At 33.6% G+C, this 19,121-nt stretch overlaps 1 protein-coding gene and 1 long non-coding RNA gene across 2 annotated transcripts; both read left to right on the top strand.

Annotated features, from left to right (window-relative positions):
* Positions 1–565: 565 nt before the first annotated feature.
* On the top strand, positions 566–6,349 carry LOC132050485 (gamma-interferon-responsive lysosomal thiol protein-like). The gene is made up of 5 exons (XM_059441738.1): positions 566–856; positions 2,118–2,183; positions 2,539–2,679; positions 4,779–4,871; positions 5,796–6,349. The coding sequence occupies exons 1-5, from the start codon at positions 602–604 to the stop codon at positions 6,000–6,002; spliced, it is 762 nt and encodes a 253-aa protein (XP_059297721.1). The 5' UTR covers positions 566–601; the 3' UTR covers positions 6,003–6,349.
* On the top strand, positions 2,686–4,345 carry LOC132050486 (uncharacterized). Its single transcript, XR_009413425.1, has 2 exons — positions 2,686–3,976; positions 4,075–4,345. It is a non-coding gene; the product is annotated as an uncharacterized LOC132050486 (long non-coding RNA).
* Positions 6,350–19,121: the final 12,772 nt, after the last annotated feature.

The following is a 19,121-nucleotide window of genomic DNA, read 5'->3' as shown; positions in this document are numbered from 1 at the left end:
TCGCAAAGAACCAAGAAAACAAGATAAAATCACTATAATGGTCCCTCATGTTTCAGAATTGGTTCAAAGTAGTCCATTAAGTATGTATTGAATAGTAAGTATAGATCCTTAAAATTTGTCAAAAATTAGCATTTTGAGTTTCCATCCAATATTTAGTGAACTTTATCAGTTAGATTTGACGGAAATAATGCAAAAGAAAATATTGAAAACTAATTTAAACGTATGTTTCTACTATTTTTGATTTATTTCTATAATCTGATGTATTTTTTGAGGTATAATTTCTGCTTCTTTTTATATTGTTTAGGTATTTAGTGTAATTTTTTGTGTTGTATTTTCAGAGATTTGATGAGACTTTCTTGATGCTAGGTTAAAAAAAAAAATCATTATTTCCGTCAGATTTAACGAACATAAATTGACAAATATTTGATATATTTTACAAACTTAAAGGACCAAAACTACTTAATACATATTTAAGGGGGTATTTTAACCTATCATACAACATGAGGGGTCATTTTCTCAACAATCCCCCTCAATTAAATCCTCTATTTTTCTCTTATAGAAAAATACCAAAACATTTCCCAAATTCCATTATCTCACAAAAATGGAATTTTCTTTCCAAAAAAGTGTATCATTTCTCCTAATTTGCTTCTTATGCTTCACCCAATTTTCTCCTATTTCTTGTGATAAGAAAGTGTCTTTAGCTTTGTATTATGAAAGCCTTTGTCCTTACTGTTCCAATTTTATTGTTAATTATTTACCTAAGATTTTCAAGAATGGGATTATTGATATTGTTGATTTAAAACTTGTTCCATGGGGTAATACTAAGCTTAAAGCCAATAACACCTTCAAATGCCAGGTACACCAAGAATCTTTTTCTTTTTTTTTTGTATAAATTTCTTTTCTTCTTGTTCTGAGATTATAGTTAAAACTGCTGTCTTTTTAGTTTCAATTTGTTTGACTTGATGCGGAGTTTAAAAAAATAAAGAAGCCTTTTGAATCTTGTGTTATTAAATTATGTATAATGTACCAAAATGTCCTTTAAATCTTGTGATCCTAAACATGTCATGTGTTATGTTGAAATTATAGAGTTGTCTCAGTGTTTCTTTATGCAATTTGCAAAAATTTTTAACTTCAACTTCACATCGTGATTTGGGATTTTAAATAATTTTAAATGTAAAATTTGACCCATAAATTTATATTTTATAACAAAAGATCCATAAGTTGATAGATATATTTACCAATCTTGTTTACCAACTCATGTCCAATTTTAAGTTATACTACAATTCATGTTTAATACCAGTGGAAGGATTATATTAAAGAGTAGTTAGACTACTACTCATGTTTCATTTTTTTTTTTTATTGAACTAAAGCTCGATCAATAGATGTTGTAATTTTTAAAAAGATATTCTACTAGCTTATGAATTATGATTTGCTCATTTGATAAGATTGTATAAGAATTGGGAAGTTTTGATGGTTTTCACAACTTGTGGGATTTTTATGTTTATGAGAAATAATACAACTTAAGAAATTCATATTGCATGTCCAAATAAAACTTCAACTTCAAATCATCCCGATTTCAAATCATGTCCAAACGGGGCCTAAGAAAGAGACAATTCTTTTTTAAACAGACTAAAAGGGGAAAAAGAAGCAATTTGAAATAGAGGGAGTAATAGAAAATCGAAATAACTAGTTAGAGTAAGCATGAAGGGGCTTAATTGAGTGAAATTATGATGCTTTTTATGCATATGTTTTAAAAGCACTTACCTAAGATCTAAATCTTTGTGAAATAAGATAGGACTATAGGCAAAAATCTCAATTTTAAATAGGCGGATCCATAATATAAACTTGATTGGTTCATTGTTTGAGCTCATACTATTGAACCCGTTTTTCACTTATTAAAACAATGGCTTCAAAATGTAGTATTTGTTGAAATTTTGGTAACTTCTGAGTTGAATCCCGTAAACTAAGGCTCCGGCCACCTCTGAGTTTAGAGCGTGATATTTATACATTTTGCAAATATTTTTGTATACCTATAATGGTTGAACAAAAAGACAGTAAGTTGAATAGTTTGTAAACATTTTTGTATATTTATGAAATTCTCTTTGTTATGGTTGCAGCATGGTCCAGTTGAATGTTTTTTGGACACTGTAGAGGCTTGTGCAATTGATGCCTGGCCAGATTTGGTAAGCTACTAATCAAAGTTGTTGAGCATGTTTTTTGATAGTTGTAGTCAATTCATTTAGAGCGCGTTCAGTTTGATGTATATAACAAAATAATCCTTGCATTACTAATCACTGTATTACTAGTCCTTGCATCACTTGTCTTGAAGCAAACAACCCCTTTAAAGATAAATGTGTAGCACCACATTAGAGAGTATAACTTGATAAATCATAAATGACAGGTAGCATGAAAGATAAATGTGTAGCATCACGTTAGAGAGTTACTTGATAAATGATAGGTTAACGTGTTATTTTTTATATCTACCTAAGGAGGATATTCTAAATTGTAGTTGCATTTTTATTGGATATTTTGATGCAGAATGATCACTTTCCTTTCATTTACTGTGTGGAAAGTCTGGTGTACCATAAGAATTATACCCACTGGGAAACATGTTTTGAAAAACTGAATTTGAAGGCAAAGGTTATTAAGGATTGTGTCCTCGGTGGACGAGGGAAAGAGGTTAGTTCTCTTAATTGATTTAAAGCTAATCCTGTTCTTTCTGCTTCTCTCTTTTTAATTTTTGGGTGTTATTTGAGCATTTCTTGGTAAGTTGGTATCATTTCTGATTCGCCTTGCTGTAAAGATTTGAATTTGTGTTTAAACAAATTTAGTTCTATTTGAAATTTATGATTTCACATCATAATGTGCAGAGAGCAGTGAGTCTACGCTTAACATATTAATAACTTCAGTTCTGCTATATGCTCAATCACTAGATGTTGAGCATTTGAATATGGAAAAAGAGGAATTTCTTCAAATCGACTATTGTTCTCGTGGATACACATTATTGAATGTACTAGCTACCTTTGAAGAGGAGGACAAGTAGCATTTTGCATCTATCTATGCCATGTTTCAGTATCTGTTGTGGGAGCCGTTTGATTTAAAGTTTTTTTTTTTTTTTCCAGATTTTTTTTTTCAAAACATTTGTTTGGTTATACGTTGGACTGCTTTTTTGGTTAGTTTTTGAGATGAGTTTTTCAAGTGAAAATTGAATACTAGCTTTGATCTGCTTTTCAAGTGAAAGATCTTTACCAATTTCAATTTTTTTTCCCAAGTGAAATGCATGTCCAAACTCCAAACACACTTTCAACTTTCAAATATCATTTTTTGTAACTTTAACTTTAATAACTGTTTTTCAAGTTTCAACCAAATGTATGTCCAAACGCCTACTTGGTGTCCTTGTTTTTCATTTTATTCTCATTGATTACCATGTTTCAGTATCTGCTGTTATTCTTAATAATTTACTGTAAATATTTTTTTCCTTCGTATTATTTTCCGCAACACTTCATACACGAATTTTGGAGGCTAAGCCATTTTTTTTCAACAATTATATCAAACTGTGTTTGTTGGCGAGTTTGCTGAGGAAAGAAGGTTATTCTCTTTTTCAGTTCGAGTCCAAGTATATTTAGTACCTTCCAAGTGTTTATTCACAATTTAATGTTTAGCATAGAATGGTAGAATAGGAAGCAACAGGTAATAGCACCACCCTAACTTGTTGCTTTCTTTATCAGTGCTATCACTGTTTGTCCTTTAGAAGTTTCCTGAAGTACCTTTCTTCAGGATGCGTTTTTGTTCGTTTTCGTAGTAAGCACAATAAAATTTAAAGAGTTCTTGATCTGTTATCCGCTTTTATTTCTTTTCACACCATCCAAAATTCTTTATAGAATCATATTTTTGGTTATTTCCCCTGAAACAAATGCTTGGAATGTCACTCCTTGCACCTTTTGCATGTTGCATTATTATAAGTTTTCATTCAAGTGTTGAATAAGAGGCATTTTTTTTTTTGATGATGTAAGTGTTTTATAATCACAAAGGCATCAAGGGGATGCATAGTTGCAAAAGAGTGTTGAATAAGAGGCATTAAGGTGACTTTTGCCTTCTTCGTGCCCTTAAAATGATAATCTGCTTCTCTGCCCTTTGAGGTCTTATCTGCTCCTGTTATTTGCGGTTACCGAGGTGACTGATGATATTAAATTAGGTAAACAATTCATCGGGCTAAGAGTATGTGGCATCTTGTTAATGAAATTGGAATTGTAACCCTATTGTCGGCTTGCTGTGATTCATTAAGTAACATAAAGAGGGAAAGTGGAAGTTTCAAAAAAAAAAAAAAAAAAGAAAAGAAAAAAGAGGGGAAGTGAATCAAATTAGTGAAGCTTAAGCTGAAACACCCCTTTGTTTTCTTAATTATGTTTTCAATAAAGAAATTCAAGATGAAATTGCTAATATAGTGGTGCAAATACTTTCGGAATTTCTAATGTTGCAACAAATGATATTTTCCTCATTTCTTGCTATGCGGAGACCAGAAAAGATTTAAGTTAGTCACGTCCACTGTTTGAGATTAATGAAATTGGTCTTGAGTAACTTGGAAAGCTAGTCCTCAGCATCTATTTGTTTGACTTGAATTCCAACAACATAAAATTGTTAACTTTGGAGCTTATTGGAAGGCAGCTTAATTTGTAAATAACTTTGATGGAACAAATTTTATTTTGGTATGATTTTTTGTTTCTCATAGTAGTATTATTATGTTCTGTGATTAATTTTACTTAAATTTTAATGTGCAGCTCGAACTAAGTTATGCAGCTGAGACAAATGCCCTTCAGCCTCCACATAAATATGTACCATGGGTTGTTGTTGATGGCCAACCGCTTTACGATGTCAGTTTCTTTCTCTATATTTCAGAACTTGCATTATTCATTATCTAGTAGGAGTATTATATAGTCCCTTTCTAACTGTGTGTCAAATTATGTTTTTTGAGTTCTTTTCCTGCATGCTCACTGACAACAAACCCCTTCACCCCCTGAAAATTATTTCATCATAAATAAAAGTTGCCAGCTTTTTCACTTTAAGGAGCGGACTTAGCCTTATGGGCTGATTTAGAGCTTTTTACTTCTGAAATTGCTTTGCTCTAAATAGTTAATCAAAAGCCTTTTCTAGAGAAAGTGAGAAAAATGGTCCCTTATCTTTGGTGGTTGGTTCAAGATAGTCCGTTAACTATCATTTGAGCAGCTTTGGTCCTTTTAAGTTTGCCAAAAGTGAGCACTTTTGGTGTCTTTCAGATATTTAACATTAACTATCATTTGAGCAGCTTTGGTCCTTTAAGTTTGCCAAAAGTGAGCACTTTTGGTGTCCTTCGGATGTTTACCACCGATTGTTAAATTTAATTGGAATTGTCAAAATAGAAATATTTAACGGGAACTCACATTTGGAAGTATAGTTTTTGTAGTTTATGTTACTATTTGTTTTGTCTATTTCAAGAGTCTAGTGTAATTTCTGATATTTTTGGTCTACTTTTTGTTTCGTGTGTAGTTTTTTATGTTGCGGTTTATGGACTTTAGAAGAAATTTTTCGGTGTTTCTGGTTAAATTTTTTCTCCACATTTCTGTTTGGTAAATATCTGACAGAGATCAATAGTGCTCTTTTTTGTCATTTTCTCATCTTTTCTATATTTATTATCTGCTTTCCAAGTTTTTGTTTTGTACAACTTTTAACTGGCGTAAATGGCCTCTAACCCTCGATAATTGATTGCCCTAGTGGTTTGTGAAAATTCCTTCCTATGACAACATATTTCATTGTTTCAGGACTACACGGACTTCATAAGCTTCATCTGCAAAGCTTACAAAGGAACTGCTCCAGTCCCCGGTTGCAGCTCATCCGTCAATGTCATTAAAATAGGAAGGAAATTTAATGCTTTCTGTTTAAAGACGACAGCTATTTCCAAATTATCAACTATAAGTTCAGCTATTACGTCATGGTTGAACCGCTTTAACCTGGCTGCATTTGCATAATGCACAAGCTGCTTTGTCGTGCTGCTGCTTATAACATACCCGAGTTCTTTGATGCTAGTTCTTTTTATGAAGTGATGAAGATACTGTAGTTGGTGAATGCATTTGTAATATTTGTCATTTTGGATGATAATGAAGGTTCTCAGTTCTCTCTAATCAGCTGTTGATAGGAAATGTTGTAATATGAGAATTTGGCTCAATTGGGATGTGGGAATACAAAGTATGGATTTTTATAAGTTGTCTACATGAAAGCAGCCACGTCTTGAGTCTGCACTTCAACAAACTATATTATAGAGGTTAATCCAGGATCTAAATTCAACCAGTTAATGATCTTATTTTATATTATCATACATTTTGGTTTTTGTTGCATAGATGCACACAGTTCAAGTCAAAAGTAATGGATTCAGTTGAAACACACAAATGATTGTGTTATGACTATGTTGTTGTGGCTCTGTATACTATTCACACATTGAATATTCCCCTTTGTAACCAATTCCTTGAGGTAAGCTGTACTTCACTGTAGTTTTAGATGTTTATATTGTTCAGACGCTTTAAGAATATTGTTGGATTCGTGTCGGTCTTCTAAAAATAGTGTATTTTCTAAAGATTCAATACATAGATAACATTTTTGAAAAGTCCGAATAAAATAACATTGTGAAAATAAAATTTACATTGATAGCGGATAACGATGAAGAATACAACAACTCATTTTTGCTCCTCTATTGAGCTTTTGCACTATATCTCTGCATTTTAATGATGTGAGGCATTTTAGATATAATTGTATGGATTTGACTCAAAGCATGCCAAAGCACATAATATCACATTATGTTAAGAGTAACACCTACAACAGAAGAGTTTCGCGAATAGCTAAAAATCTGAAGTAGTAGTATTTCTTGAGGAAGCATAAGGTTTATGGAAATTAAAGAATTAAGTTTGTAAATATTTAAATTTCCTTTTTATAAAAAGTATAGGATGCCTTCTTATTTCACTTTAGACTTGACGTGATAGTTCCGGTGGGGTGGCAGAATACAAAATATAATACAGTGGTATTTGTATATGGAGAATCAAACTTAACTTCCTAACTACAAATGAATATTGTTATTTGTGAACCGTGGCACTATAAAATTCCATGAGGAAATAATTTTTGAGAAGTCGCACTTGATTAGGGGTGATATTGATGAGAGAGTCCTCGACTTAAGTGACACAAAAAACCAAAAAAAAATTGGAACCAAAAAAAAAAAAGTTACAAAAGTAGGTTTCACGCACAGATTCTATAAGTGAAAGAGGCTACCTTTTTTTTTTTAAGCTATCAAAATCACAGTTTTTTCATACTTTGGGCAAAGATTAGTCATATTTCAAAATCCCGAAATATCAATATTTTATAGAACTTAATATCTTTTTTTGCGTGCAATAATGTCGGCTCATTACATCAAGTATAACTAAAAATTTGGATCGTTGTTTTAGGCATTGTAAAGTGCCCCGAAGTAAGTTTTGTTTGTTTGGAAACTTGTCATCTTTAAGTTTAAGTGTCATATTTTATAGGGTTTTGATCTAAGTGTTTTATTATTTAGTCAAATCGAATGTACAAATAAAAATATTTTGATCTACCTTTACTTTTTTATATTATGTTGTTATTTTTCTTTTTTTGTCTTTTTTGTTTTTGCTATGTCTTTTGTGTAATTCGCATTTTTTAAATGTAATGTGTATTTTGTATTGTTTGGAAACTTGTTAGCTTTACGTTTAAATATTATATTCGAATGTACAAATATAAATATTTTATTTAACAATAATTCATCCAATATGAGAGGTTTATACTAATTCAAAAATAATTCATTCCATTAAATTACAATACTAATTCAAAGCAATACAATACTAAATTACAATAAGAATACAATCTTCAAGTTCTAGAGGCTCTATTACTTCGAGACATGCTTGTACCACCACGGCCTTGTTGCCCACACGAACGCTTGTCATGGCCATATTGCTTACATGTAGAGCACTTGCGAGAGTAAGTTCTTTCACTAACATCCATTTGATTGGGTCTACGACTCCATGAGTTAATGCCCAATTTCTTGATGTAATCCTTGTTAGCAACCATCGAAAACGGCTCGTTTGGCCAATAAGCTTCATTACCAAGTGGTGAAATTGGCCGAATATGCTTTAAGGTAACCGTGGACCTTGTATTCCCCGCCACATAACTTGTTACCGTTTTTGCCATTCTCTCGAAGCTTTCTTACAAAGATGAGAACACGACATGTGGTACGTTTGCCACTTACCACAAGTGCATGTTCTTGTTGCCTCATAAACAGTATGCACGTTTCCACCCTTACCGTTGTAATAACCCGTCCTAACTTCATACACACGTTGAATGGGGTCATACTCGGTCATTTGGTGAAACTCACATTTTTTTCTATAATGCTCCATCTTTTTTAAGGGCTTTGGCATCCATGTCCCGCCTTCTGCTAATATCGCTCTGGCCTGCCTTGTCCTAACCACAAAATCGCTCCACAACCTGCTTGAAAGTCATTCTCACTATTGCGGTGATAGGTAGTCGCCGAGCAGGTTTCGAAGCCATTTAAAGACTCGGTAATTTGTTTGTTGTGAGCATGCCCCATCTTTTGCCTTCGTCGGCATTTAAGCGTCCATTTTTCAATTTCGAGCTTCATCAACCAAACATATGCGGGTTCACTAATCGCCTTGATCATATCCATTTTTCGCTTTGATTGCAAATTTCCTTGAGTGCCCCATTTTCTTTGTTGATGCTCCCATCGCGCTACTATTTTTCCCCTTTCACATCAATTTGTTTAGAGTGCTATTGTGAAACTTTAATTGCAAATTTTCCTTCAAGTGCCTTAAGCAATAGCGATGGTAAACAAGGGGAGGCTGCCACCCTGACAAATTATTCATATTGTGCAATATGCCTTTATGATGATCAGACAACACACATATGCCCGTACGATCCTTGATAACATGAGTCTTCAAATGGGTCAAGCCCCATGTGTCATTGCTCTCGTTAGCGGCAATTACGAAAGCAAGACGGAATATTGACCCATTGGCATCCATTCTTACCGCAATTGGGAGCTTGATGTCGTACGCAGTCCATATACATGCGTGCCATCTATGGATATCACCGCAAGCCGCAGTCGATGAAGCAAACCCATCAATACATGGTTTGAATGTCCAAAATACAAAGTTGAAAATTTTACCCTCTATAAGCCGCCACTCTACAACCTTCGATTAGCATTAAAATATTGTAGAACCGCCATATACCTTGGTGAATAAAAAAGAGGTATGCCAATTTCAAAGATCATCTCAAAACACGTCTACGCCGAGAAATCCTTTACATCTCTTTGCTTATAGTTTTACCATATACGGTTTGAACGTTTCTAATACAATCTTTGATGGGGATCTGCACTAGTTAAGTTTAAACAAAAATATTTAGTAATGATCTTTTAATTGATATAAGACATATAGTGTACTAGGTAGGATAAGTTACCTTGGCGTTTCGGCAATGTCTTTAAGTAACACTTGAGCAAACATGTTTGTATCTAAATTATAATGATTTGCTGGATTGTCTTCCATATCACAAGTGTGGTTTGTTTAGCTATTATGAATTTTGTGTAGCCCACATACCATCGCATATTTATTGATTCCCCGAAGCAACATTGTCCCCCTTGATACCGTCTATATGGTCTACAAACTAGCCTCCATATCTTTGTGTTTGGTTTGATCAATCTTAAACTCCCTCATTTTCTTAAAACAATAAATTTTGACAGATAATAAATGCCCGTTACAATGCCTTTTTGGATGCAAACATCATTCCTAATGCAAGGTAGCATTGATCTCTATTGAGATCCTTTGGTTCAATCCAGGTTTTTAGGCGACTATGATCATCTTCTCTTATGAAGACAAATGCATCATCACGACCTTGCAGGCTGTCATGATAAGGAATATTGTTAGAATGCCACTGAATTGGGCTTTCAGAAGTTGGGTTTTCCACCATCGGTGGTGGTACGTGGTGGTGCATTGGTTTTTGTTGGTTTTGAGGAATATTGTTGGTCATACCAACTTGAACATTATCATCATGTTACCTCCGCATTATTAGCTATTTCATATTCGTCATCACTTTGATGACTCATAATAATTTGGAAAATCTTCATTATCAAGTGCATTCCTCCTCCTATACGAAAAGTAACATATTTTAAATACCAACATCATATATATAGACGGATTATTTAATATCAAGGTGATGAACTTAATAAGCATTGTCATAGTGTGGAGAATGATCAACTCCACCGAACTGAGAGGATTGATCAACATCCATATTTGGTACCACTGGCGAGTTTTGAGAATAACTCCTATAAATATTTGAAAAGTGGTTATTTACCAATTCATACAACAAACACATGCTACTACACACAATAATAATATAAAAATGCATATTTACCAATTTTCATTGTAAGCTAGATTAAAAATTCTTTGTCTTAGATTTTCCAATTTGCACTTAACCACTCAAAATGTCTCTATAAGATCTAAAGTCCCTATAAGTGTTACCATGAATAGGTAACACTTGAGGACTTGAGGGACTTATTCACGGGGTATCTTTTCAACATACATCTCTGTCCCGCGACCCAAACCGATGAGCTGTGATGGGAGTCTGACCTCTAACGACCAAACACCCCTAAACACTTATCTGAAATATACTGAACCTCACAGCCCATAAATGGCATAAACTGATCTTATAAGAGGGAACATCAGAACTCTGTATAATCTGCATACATATATATATACACAATATGCGGAAGAACAAATATATAGCCGGTTAATATCAAGGTGATGCTACATACACTGTACACAAAAGAATAGAAGTCGACAACGCTACATTATCTGATTAATACATCCAACTGTCTACAGACCTCTACTGGAATGAAAGATGTAGAAAGGACGGGACAGGGCCCCGTCATACGCATCTATATACATCTCAAAAGAATGGCCTGCCAAAATATATACCGCAACTCGGATCAAATGGAGTGCAACGATCTCTTTGGATAAGGGTCCTACTAAGGCTGGACCCCTCCTATCTACCACCGCCTCTTGCGGGCATGAATGCCACCTCACTATCTCCCGAGCAACGGGGAGTCAATACGGATAATGTACTGAATATGTAAGGCAACATATATGAATAATGTATAGAAATCATGAATAAGATCTGACTCATAAGCTGAAATGACTATCTGTATGTATCTGTATGAACTAGTATCTGTCTGCATCTGACTAAATCTGTATGTCGGAAAGCATGGACATGCATCTATATACATATATACCTAGTGGGTACACACCTCATTGTCACATCACAGGCCACACCTTCACCCCCTGTCAAGTGTGCCTTTCACCGATGGATATATATATCCCAACATCATAGGCCACTCATGGACCACTCATAGGCCACACCTTCACCCCCTGTCAAGTGGGCCTTTCACATATAAAACGTAACATCATAGGTCACACCCTCACCCCCTGTCAAGTGTGCCTTTCGCTCGTACCCCTGAGAACTGAAAGTGAATGCATAGTGCAAATAAAACTGAACGACAGGATTCTCAAAACAATATAATAACAATTGACCTCTCATGGGTCTTACTGAACTCATACTACTAGGATAGGAAATCACAAGGTATGTATATAGGGAAATACCATAACCGGGGTACGGGAACAACAAGACTGTATTTCTCTTAGTGCTTATAAGAATAGAGTAATATGGAAACTCTTTTACTCGTTTATTAGTTCATATCATAGGATCATGCCAAAGAAAGAAGGAATAGCCTTAACATACCTTGACGTATATCAAATCGTCCAACTTCTACCTCTTGAACTTGTAAATCTACAATTAAGATAACATAAGCCTAATTAGGCTACTTGCCTTGCTTGCTAATCATCCCCAAGCACGTATGAAGCTTAACGAATTATAGACGACTATCTCCTTTATAAGCTTACAATGATAACGCCTATACATATCAAAATATACGTAAATCCATCTCTAATCTTTTCTTAAAATAGTCTCAAGTCACTACCTCGCCCTTCATCAATCTATCATTTCTACAAATACCTTCTCTTTACCTAAAATCACTAAAACTCTTGATAGTAAACTCAAATACAAGAGCAAGAATTATTTACATACCTTGAGGGGTCAAGAATCCCAAGAATCACTTTAACTTTAACTCCTAAGCTTCCCGTTCTTGGAGAAACCTAGAAGCGACCTCTTCTTCATAGCTCAGGTTTACGGGGTCCGGGTCTTGTCAAATCTTCACTAATATGCTATAAATGTTGGGAGAGCAAAATATTAGGGTTTCCTGATCTGGGAATGAGAGAAATATGAAATAAGGTCGTGGACCACGTATTTATACTCGGAGAATTAAATGCTTTAGTTGTCCGATTCGATGAGCAGGTCGACGACCCGTCAACGTGTCGACAGTCCGTCGACGTGCTCGTCGACCTGCGCCTGCAGAATGAATGGCTGCGGAACCCTGTCGACGTCGCACAACGACGGCCCGTCGACAGGTTCGATGACCCGTCGATCGTGACTGGCGTCCTGCAGGTTTTTCTGATTCAGTTCATAGCACGTCGATTCGATTTGTTCAACTTTTAACTCTATAAATTGACGGGGAATATCTCGTTGGTACCCTCGTACATGGGATAAGAAATTTTCTACCTCCAAACTCGGGCTCGGGTCTCTATTCTAAGGGCATACCCGACTAGAAAACTATGGGTTCTACTACTATGAACACGAGGAGTGTAACAATCTCAAGAACATTAATGGATACTAAATCACTATATTCTTCCGGTGATCCCAAATAATCACTCAAAGATTCATCATCGTTGATATTGTGCATGCTATAACGCACTACACCGTTTGATATTGTTTGTGGATATCTGCCTGTTATTGAGATTCCAAACTCAGTGGGTGTAGCTTTCATTCTTTGGTGCATGTAACTGACTAGTGTTTTATAATTTAAAGTTGTTGGAAATTTAACATGGGATTTTGGTCTGATACTATAACGAACGGAGTAATTGTCCTTAAGGATATCTCCATCCCAAAAAAGTGAAACCTGAGGTTGAAGCATTTTGAGACATTTTTTCTATGAACTTTGATTTTTTTTTTCAATGACTTGTAAGACTTAGACTTATGAAATTGATGAGTTTTTCACTCGTTCAACATTCATGTTAAATAGATTCCTGAAATTGTCATGCGTGGTGTATTGTCAAATCATCACTTACAGTGCGCATTAAAATGGTGCTCAATACAAGTGAGAGTTATATTAAAACGGTCAAATAATGCAGCATTGTATTGTCAAATCAAGTCTTTATGTGTCATAGATTCCTAAAATTGTCATGCGTGGTGTGTTGTCAAATCATCACTTACATTGCGCATTAAAATGGTGCGCAATACAAGTGAGAGTCATATTAAAACGGTCAAATAATGCATCATTGTATTGTCAAATCAAGCTTTTATATGTCATAGATTCCTGAAATTGTCATGCATGGTGTGTTGTCAAATCAACACTTACATTGTGCATTAAAATAGTGCGCAATACAAGTGAGAGTCCTATTAAATCGATCAAATAATACAACATTGTATTGTCAAATCAAACCTTTATGTGTCATAGATTCCTGAAATTGTCATGGGTGGTGTGTTGTCAAATCAACACTTACAATGCGTATTAAAATTGTGCGCAATACAAGTGAGAGTCATATTAAAACTGTCAAATAATGCAGCATTGTATTGTCAAATCAAGCCTTTATGTGTCATAGATTTCTGAAATTTTCATGCGTGGTGTGTTGTCAAATCAACACTTATATTGATCATTAAAATGGTGTGCAATACAAGTTAGAGTCATATTAAAATGGTCAAATAATGAAGTACTATATGTAATATGATTGACAATTTCAGGAAGCATTCACATTAAAATGAGTTATCATGTCATTCTACACCCAATTTGGTAATCTTGATTCTATTACATGTTTTACCCCAGGAAACATATTCGAAGCAATGGGTAGGACATGGGAACTAGATGATGATTTTTAATACTCAAATAACCCTAACAATAGATTTAACCGAGAATACAATAATAAAATGAGAGAGGAGTGGGATTGGCGTGTTAGGGAGACTGCAACAAAGACCTTTTGGAGCAAAAGTTAGCGTCGAGAGGGCTTAAACGCCCAAAAAAACGTGTTATGTCAATGCCTCGTGGAACAAGAGTTTAATTTTGCTCTTAACCGTTTTCGCAAAGAGAACAATCGGATGCAAATACGTTACTTTAGGGTAGAATATGGTGTACATGGTAGCACAAGATTTAGATCCAAGTGGGATTCGGACTGTGAGATGTCCGATGAAGATTAATATTTTTTTATATAAAGTAAGTAGGTAGGGTCATAAAGACCACCCCTTCCCCCCAAACTAGGGGTACGTGGGGATTTGCAACTATATAAGTAGCCCTTTCTTTTGTTATTAGACTACAACATATTCAATGTCGAGTAGTAGAAACGCAACTTGGTCTTTACTCCTTCCAAAAGAACTATATAGCAGTGACGATGAGGGTTCAAATTATAGCAGTTTTTTGAGTGATAATCGTGATTTCAAACTAGACGAGCTAAATCCCTACTTTCTTATAGAACGTAATGATGATTTTACGTAGTGTGAAATATTCAGATCCGCGAGAATATTATTGTTGTTTACACCGAGAATGGTCACATCGGCTTGTCAAATCAGAACGTCTTGTTCGTGACTTGGAAAATCTCAACGCTCCAATCCCAACAAGGTACTCAATAACCATACCTTGAGTAGGTCCAGAAACTTGCGAGCTTTCCGTACAAAGGATTAGAAAAGAAAACAACAGAATGCTGGCAAGACGTTATAGATTTTATATGCTAAAGTTGGCCGAAGAGCAAGCATCATCAACCGGTAGAGAACTAATATCTACTGAAAAAAGATGTGTCTTAAGCGCAATATTTTCGAGAACGATATTGAGGACTTCTATTCTGATGAAGATTAGGGGTTATTTAAGTTCTTTTAAATTTCTGACTCATGCGGTTAATTTGTATTGTTAGTTTATGATGAAGTCATCATCAATAAGAAAAATATTAGTAAGTTTTAAATTTGATTTGATTGTTTAAGTCTATTATTAATTTATAGAGTTAATAATACATAAAAAGTTCAACAATTGATAATTTAAAGAAAAAACTAAAATAAATTAGTACATAAAGGGTGCAGATTACTTTATAGATGAAAGGGTGCAACTAGTAAAAACAAAATACATAGGAATATTAAACTTAATAAACAAAATAAATAGAAATAATAAACAACAACTAGATAGCACAAATAATCTTCAGGCACTTTACAACGCCAAAAACGACGACCCGAATTATCTGGGGTCCTTGATAATTTTAGCTTACAATAATAACCGCATTCACAAACATCGGGTACTATAGCAAAGTTTGAGGTTTGGGAACTTTGAGACATGTTTTTGGGGGTGTAAAAGTGTGTTGAAGGGGTGAAAATGGAGGAAATAAAGGAGAAGAGTTTGTTGAAAATTGGCTAAGTGTTTTAAGGTTTTTATGGAGGCATATTACGCATAGATTCTGTGTGCGAAAAGACTTAAGTGTAAAGTTACACTTTGGTCCTATCGCGCACAGAATCTGTGCTCGAAACCTACTTATGTAATTTATTTTTTTTGTTAGTTTGGTTTTTTTTTTTTTAGACTAAAAAAGTCACGGATTCATTGATGAGATCTAAATTGGGTCCGCAACTTAAATGACTTAAAAAGTGAGATTTGGGATCAAAATAACCCATTAAAAAAAAGGTGACAGAAGTACCTTTTGCGCACAAAATTAGTGTGCAGTAAAAGTTAATTGTGACGGCACCGTTAACTTCTATTGCGCACTAATTTTGTGGGCAATAGGAATTACTTTTTGCTGATTGGTACATTTCCCATCAAAACTCTATGAGCTCCTTTATTTTTTATTTGTTTTGTTTAATTTATTTTCTTCACTTCCAGAGCCCACTTATGCCCCTCAAGTTGATGCTGTATTGGGAAATGGATTTGGATTGTATGATTTTGTTGTAGGGCCAAAAACCACCCCACTTTTAACCGTGCGGAAATAATTAGTGAGGAAGGTAAATAGTGACTTAAAGTTTAAAGTTCTTTTGTTATTACATAAAATATGTTTGTATTTTATTTTGTTTGTATTTCTCTATCATAGTTCACTTCGTGATGGATGTTATTGTAGACACAGTTTTAATTAGGGAGAAGGGGAAGAAAGAAAACATACCGAGTGAAGAGAGCTCTTAAAATTTTCTGAATTTATTAATTCCTCCTATTTTGATGTTCTAAAAAAATTATGTACTCCCTCCGTTTCAATTTACTTGGTCACTTTCCATTTTACACTTTTATTAAGAAATCATAAATAAGAAGGATGTTTTTACTAATTTACCCTTATCTCTCTTCAATTAATTGAACTCCAATCAATATTGGTTACTTTAAAAAACAATTGATGTTAGGTGCAAAGTTGGAAAAAGTTAGTTAATTCCATTTTGATTTTGTAAATGGACAAATATTTTGAGACAAATATTTATAATAATGCGGTCAACTAATACGGGACAGAGGGAGACGAGTCTCTATTCATCAATATTATTTCTATTTTCAGTTCTTTTGTGGATAATTTTGAGATTGTGTAAAATTGATAGGGACCTAAAATCATAATATTAACATAAAATGCACATAAGATAATGTATTAATTAACATAGAATGCACATAATATTATGTTAATATTATATTTTTTTGGTATTATTTTCTTAATGATAATTAGTTATCTTAGTCTTTATAATCGTTTATTAATAACTCGTGCAATGTCTTAAATTAATTATGAAAAGAATCTCGATATATTCGAAATAAAGTAATGCCTTAATTAAGATAATAAAGACTAAAATAACTAATGCCTTGACTGATATTTCTTTATTCTTTGAATATGTTACAATTTGAGCTCAAAATATGTTTGCATGGACCTGTAGGCTCTAAATTGTAACATATTCAAAGAATAAAGAAATATCAGTCAAGGCATTAGTTATTTTAGTCTTTATTATCTTAGTCAAGACATTACTTTATTTCGAATATGTTGAGATTTTTTCATAATTACTTTAAACCGAGTTATTAATATAATAAAAACGAGATAACTAATTGTCATTAAAAAAGTAATACCATACCTAAAAATTATTACCACACAATCGCAAATTATCCATAAAAGAATTGAAAATATAAATAATTATTTCCACACGGCTAAAGTGGGGTTTTGGCTAGGGCTGGGCATAAATACCGAAAACCAAAAAATTGAACTGAACCGAACCGAAACCGAACCGAACTAGTTTGGTTTGTTGGTGTCCACCTTTAAAAAATCGAAAGAAATAGCGAATCGAACTTTGACGAAATCGAACCGAAGAATTAAGTTTAATACATTAACAAAAAATTAAAATACGCCAATTAAGTTTAAGCCAAAAAAAAATCAATTGTAACAAGCCTTCTTTTGTTTTTGTATCCCTAATTTTCCACTTCAGTTAAGAAAATCAAATATCTTTAACAACAGAATGTGAATAGGATGTGCCTTTAGGATTAATGTATGTCCTTTATATGTTTTCTTAATTATTCTTGCTGTATGTATATAACACCTAGTAATCATATATTATTGTTATGGTTTTCTATTCTTGTGTATCCTGTTTGTTTGATTTTGATTTTAATTTGTCAGTTTTATGTTTTGTTGCTTTTGAGAATATGAATTAGTGTAAATGGAATCGCTTCTAATATCATATCAAAAAAACCGAATTGAAAAAACCGAAATCGAACTGAACCAAACTTCAAAAAATCGAAACCGAAAGAACCGAACCGAACCGAACTAGTTTGGTTCGGTGTTCGGTGTCCATCTTCAAAAAACCGAAATCGAAATAGCCAAACCGAAATTCGATAAAACCGAACCGAAGAACCGAACGCCCACCCTAATTTTGGCCCTACAACAAAAAACAACAAAATCATATAATTCATTTCCAATGTAGCATCAACTTGATGGGCATACGTGGGTCCTGGAAGTGAAGAAAATAGGATAAACCAAACAAATAAAAAATAAAGGAGCTCATAGAGTTTGATGGGAAAGGTCCCCTATTGCGCACAAAATTAGTGCGCAATAGGAGTTAACGTCTATTGTAATTTTGTGCGCAAAAGGTACTTCTGTCACTTTTTTATTTAATGAGTTATTTTGGTCCCAAGTCTCATTTTTTGGGTTATTTAAGTTGCCGACTCGATCTAAATTAGCTTTTACAAAAAATATAATCTTGACATATTCGAAATAAAGTAATGCCTTAATTAAGATAATAAAGACTAAAATAACTAATGCCTTGACTAATATTTCTTTATTCTTTGAATATGTTACAATTTGAGCTCAAAATATGTTACACTGCATGGACCTGTAGGCTCTAAATTGTAACATATTCAAAGAATAAAGAAATATTAGTCAAGGCATTAGTTATTTTAGTCTTTATTATCTTAGTCAAGGCATTACTTTATTTCGAATATGTTGAGATTTTTTCATAATTACTTTAGAACGTCGCACGAGTTATTAATAAATGATAATAAAAACTAAGATAACTAATTGTCATTAAAAAAATAATACCATACCTAAAAATTATTACCACACAATCGCAAATTATCCACAAAAGAACTGAAAATATAAATAATTATTTCCACACGGCTAAAGTGGGGTTTTGGCCCTACAACAAAAAACAACAAAATCATATAATTCATTTCCAATGTAGCATCAACTTGAGGGGCATACGTGGGTCCTGGAAGTGAAGAAAATAGGATAAACCAAACAAATAAAAAATAAATTAGCTCATAGAGTTTGATGGAAAAGGTCCCTATTGCTGTTACAAAATTAGTGCGCAATTGGTTTTAACTTCTATTATAATTTTGTGCGCAAAAAATGCTTCTGTCACTTTTTTATTTAATGGGTTATTTTGGTCCCAAGTCTCACTTTTTGGGTTATTTAAGTTATCGACTAGGTCTAAATTAGCTTTTACATAAAATA

Source organism: Lycium ferocissimum, chromosome 3 (genome assembly GCF_029784015.1).
Source record: "Lycium ferocissimum isolate CSIRO_LF1 chromosome 3, AGI_CSIRO_Lferr_CH_V1, whole genome shotgun sequence".
Lineage (NCBI taxonomy): Eukaryota > Viridiplantae > Streptophyta > Magnoliopsida > Solanales > Solanaceae > Lycium > Lycium ferocissimum.
The sequence above is the reverse complement of the archived record's forward strand: the minus strand, read 5'-3'. Positions and strand labels throughout refer to the sequence as shown.

Coding starts and splice junctions, on each gene's coding strand:
- LOC132050485 (XM_059441738.1), top strand. CDS start 602: ATGGAATTTTCTTTCCAAAAAAGTGTATCATTTCTCCTAATTTGCTTC. Junction 857..2,117: donor ATAACACCTTCAAATGCCAG/GTACACCAAGAA, acceptor TTATGGTTGCAG/CATGGTCCAGTTGAATGTTT. Junction 4,872..5,795: donor ATGGCCAACCGCTTTACGAT/GTCAGTTTCTTT, acceptor TCATTGTTTCAG/GACTACACGGACTTCATAAG.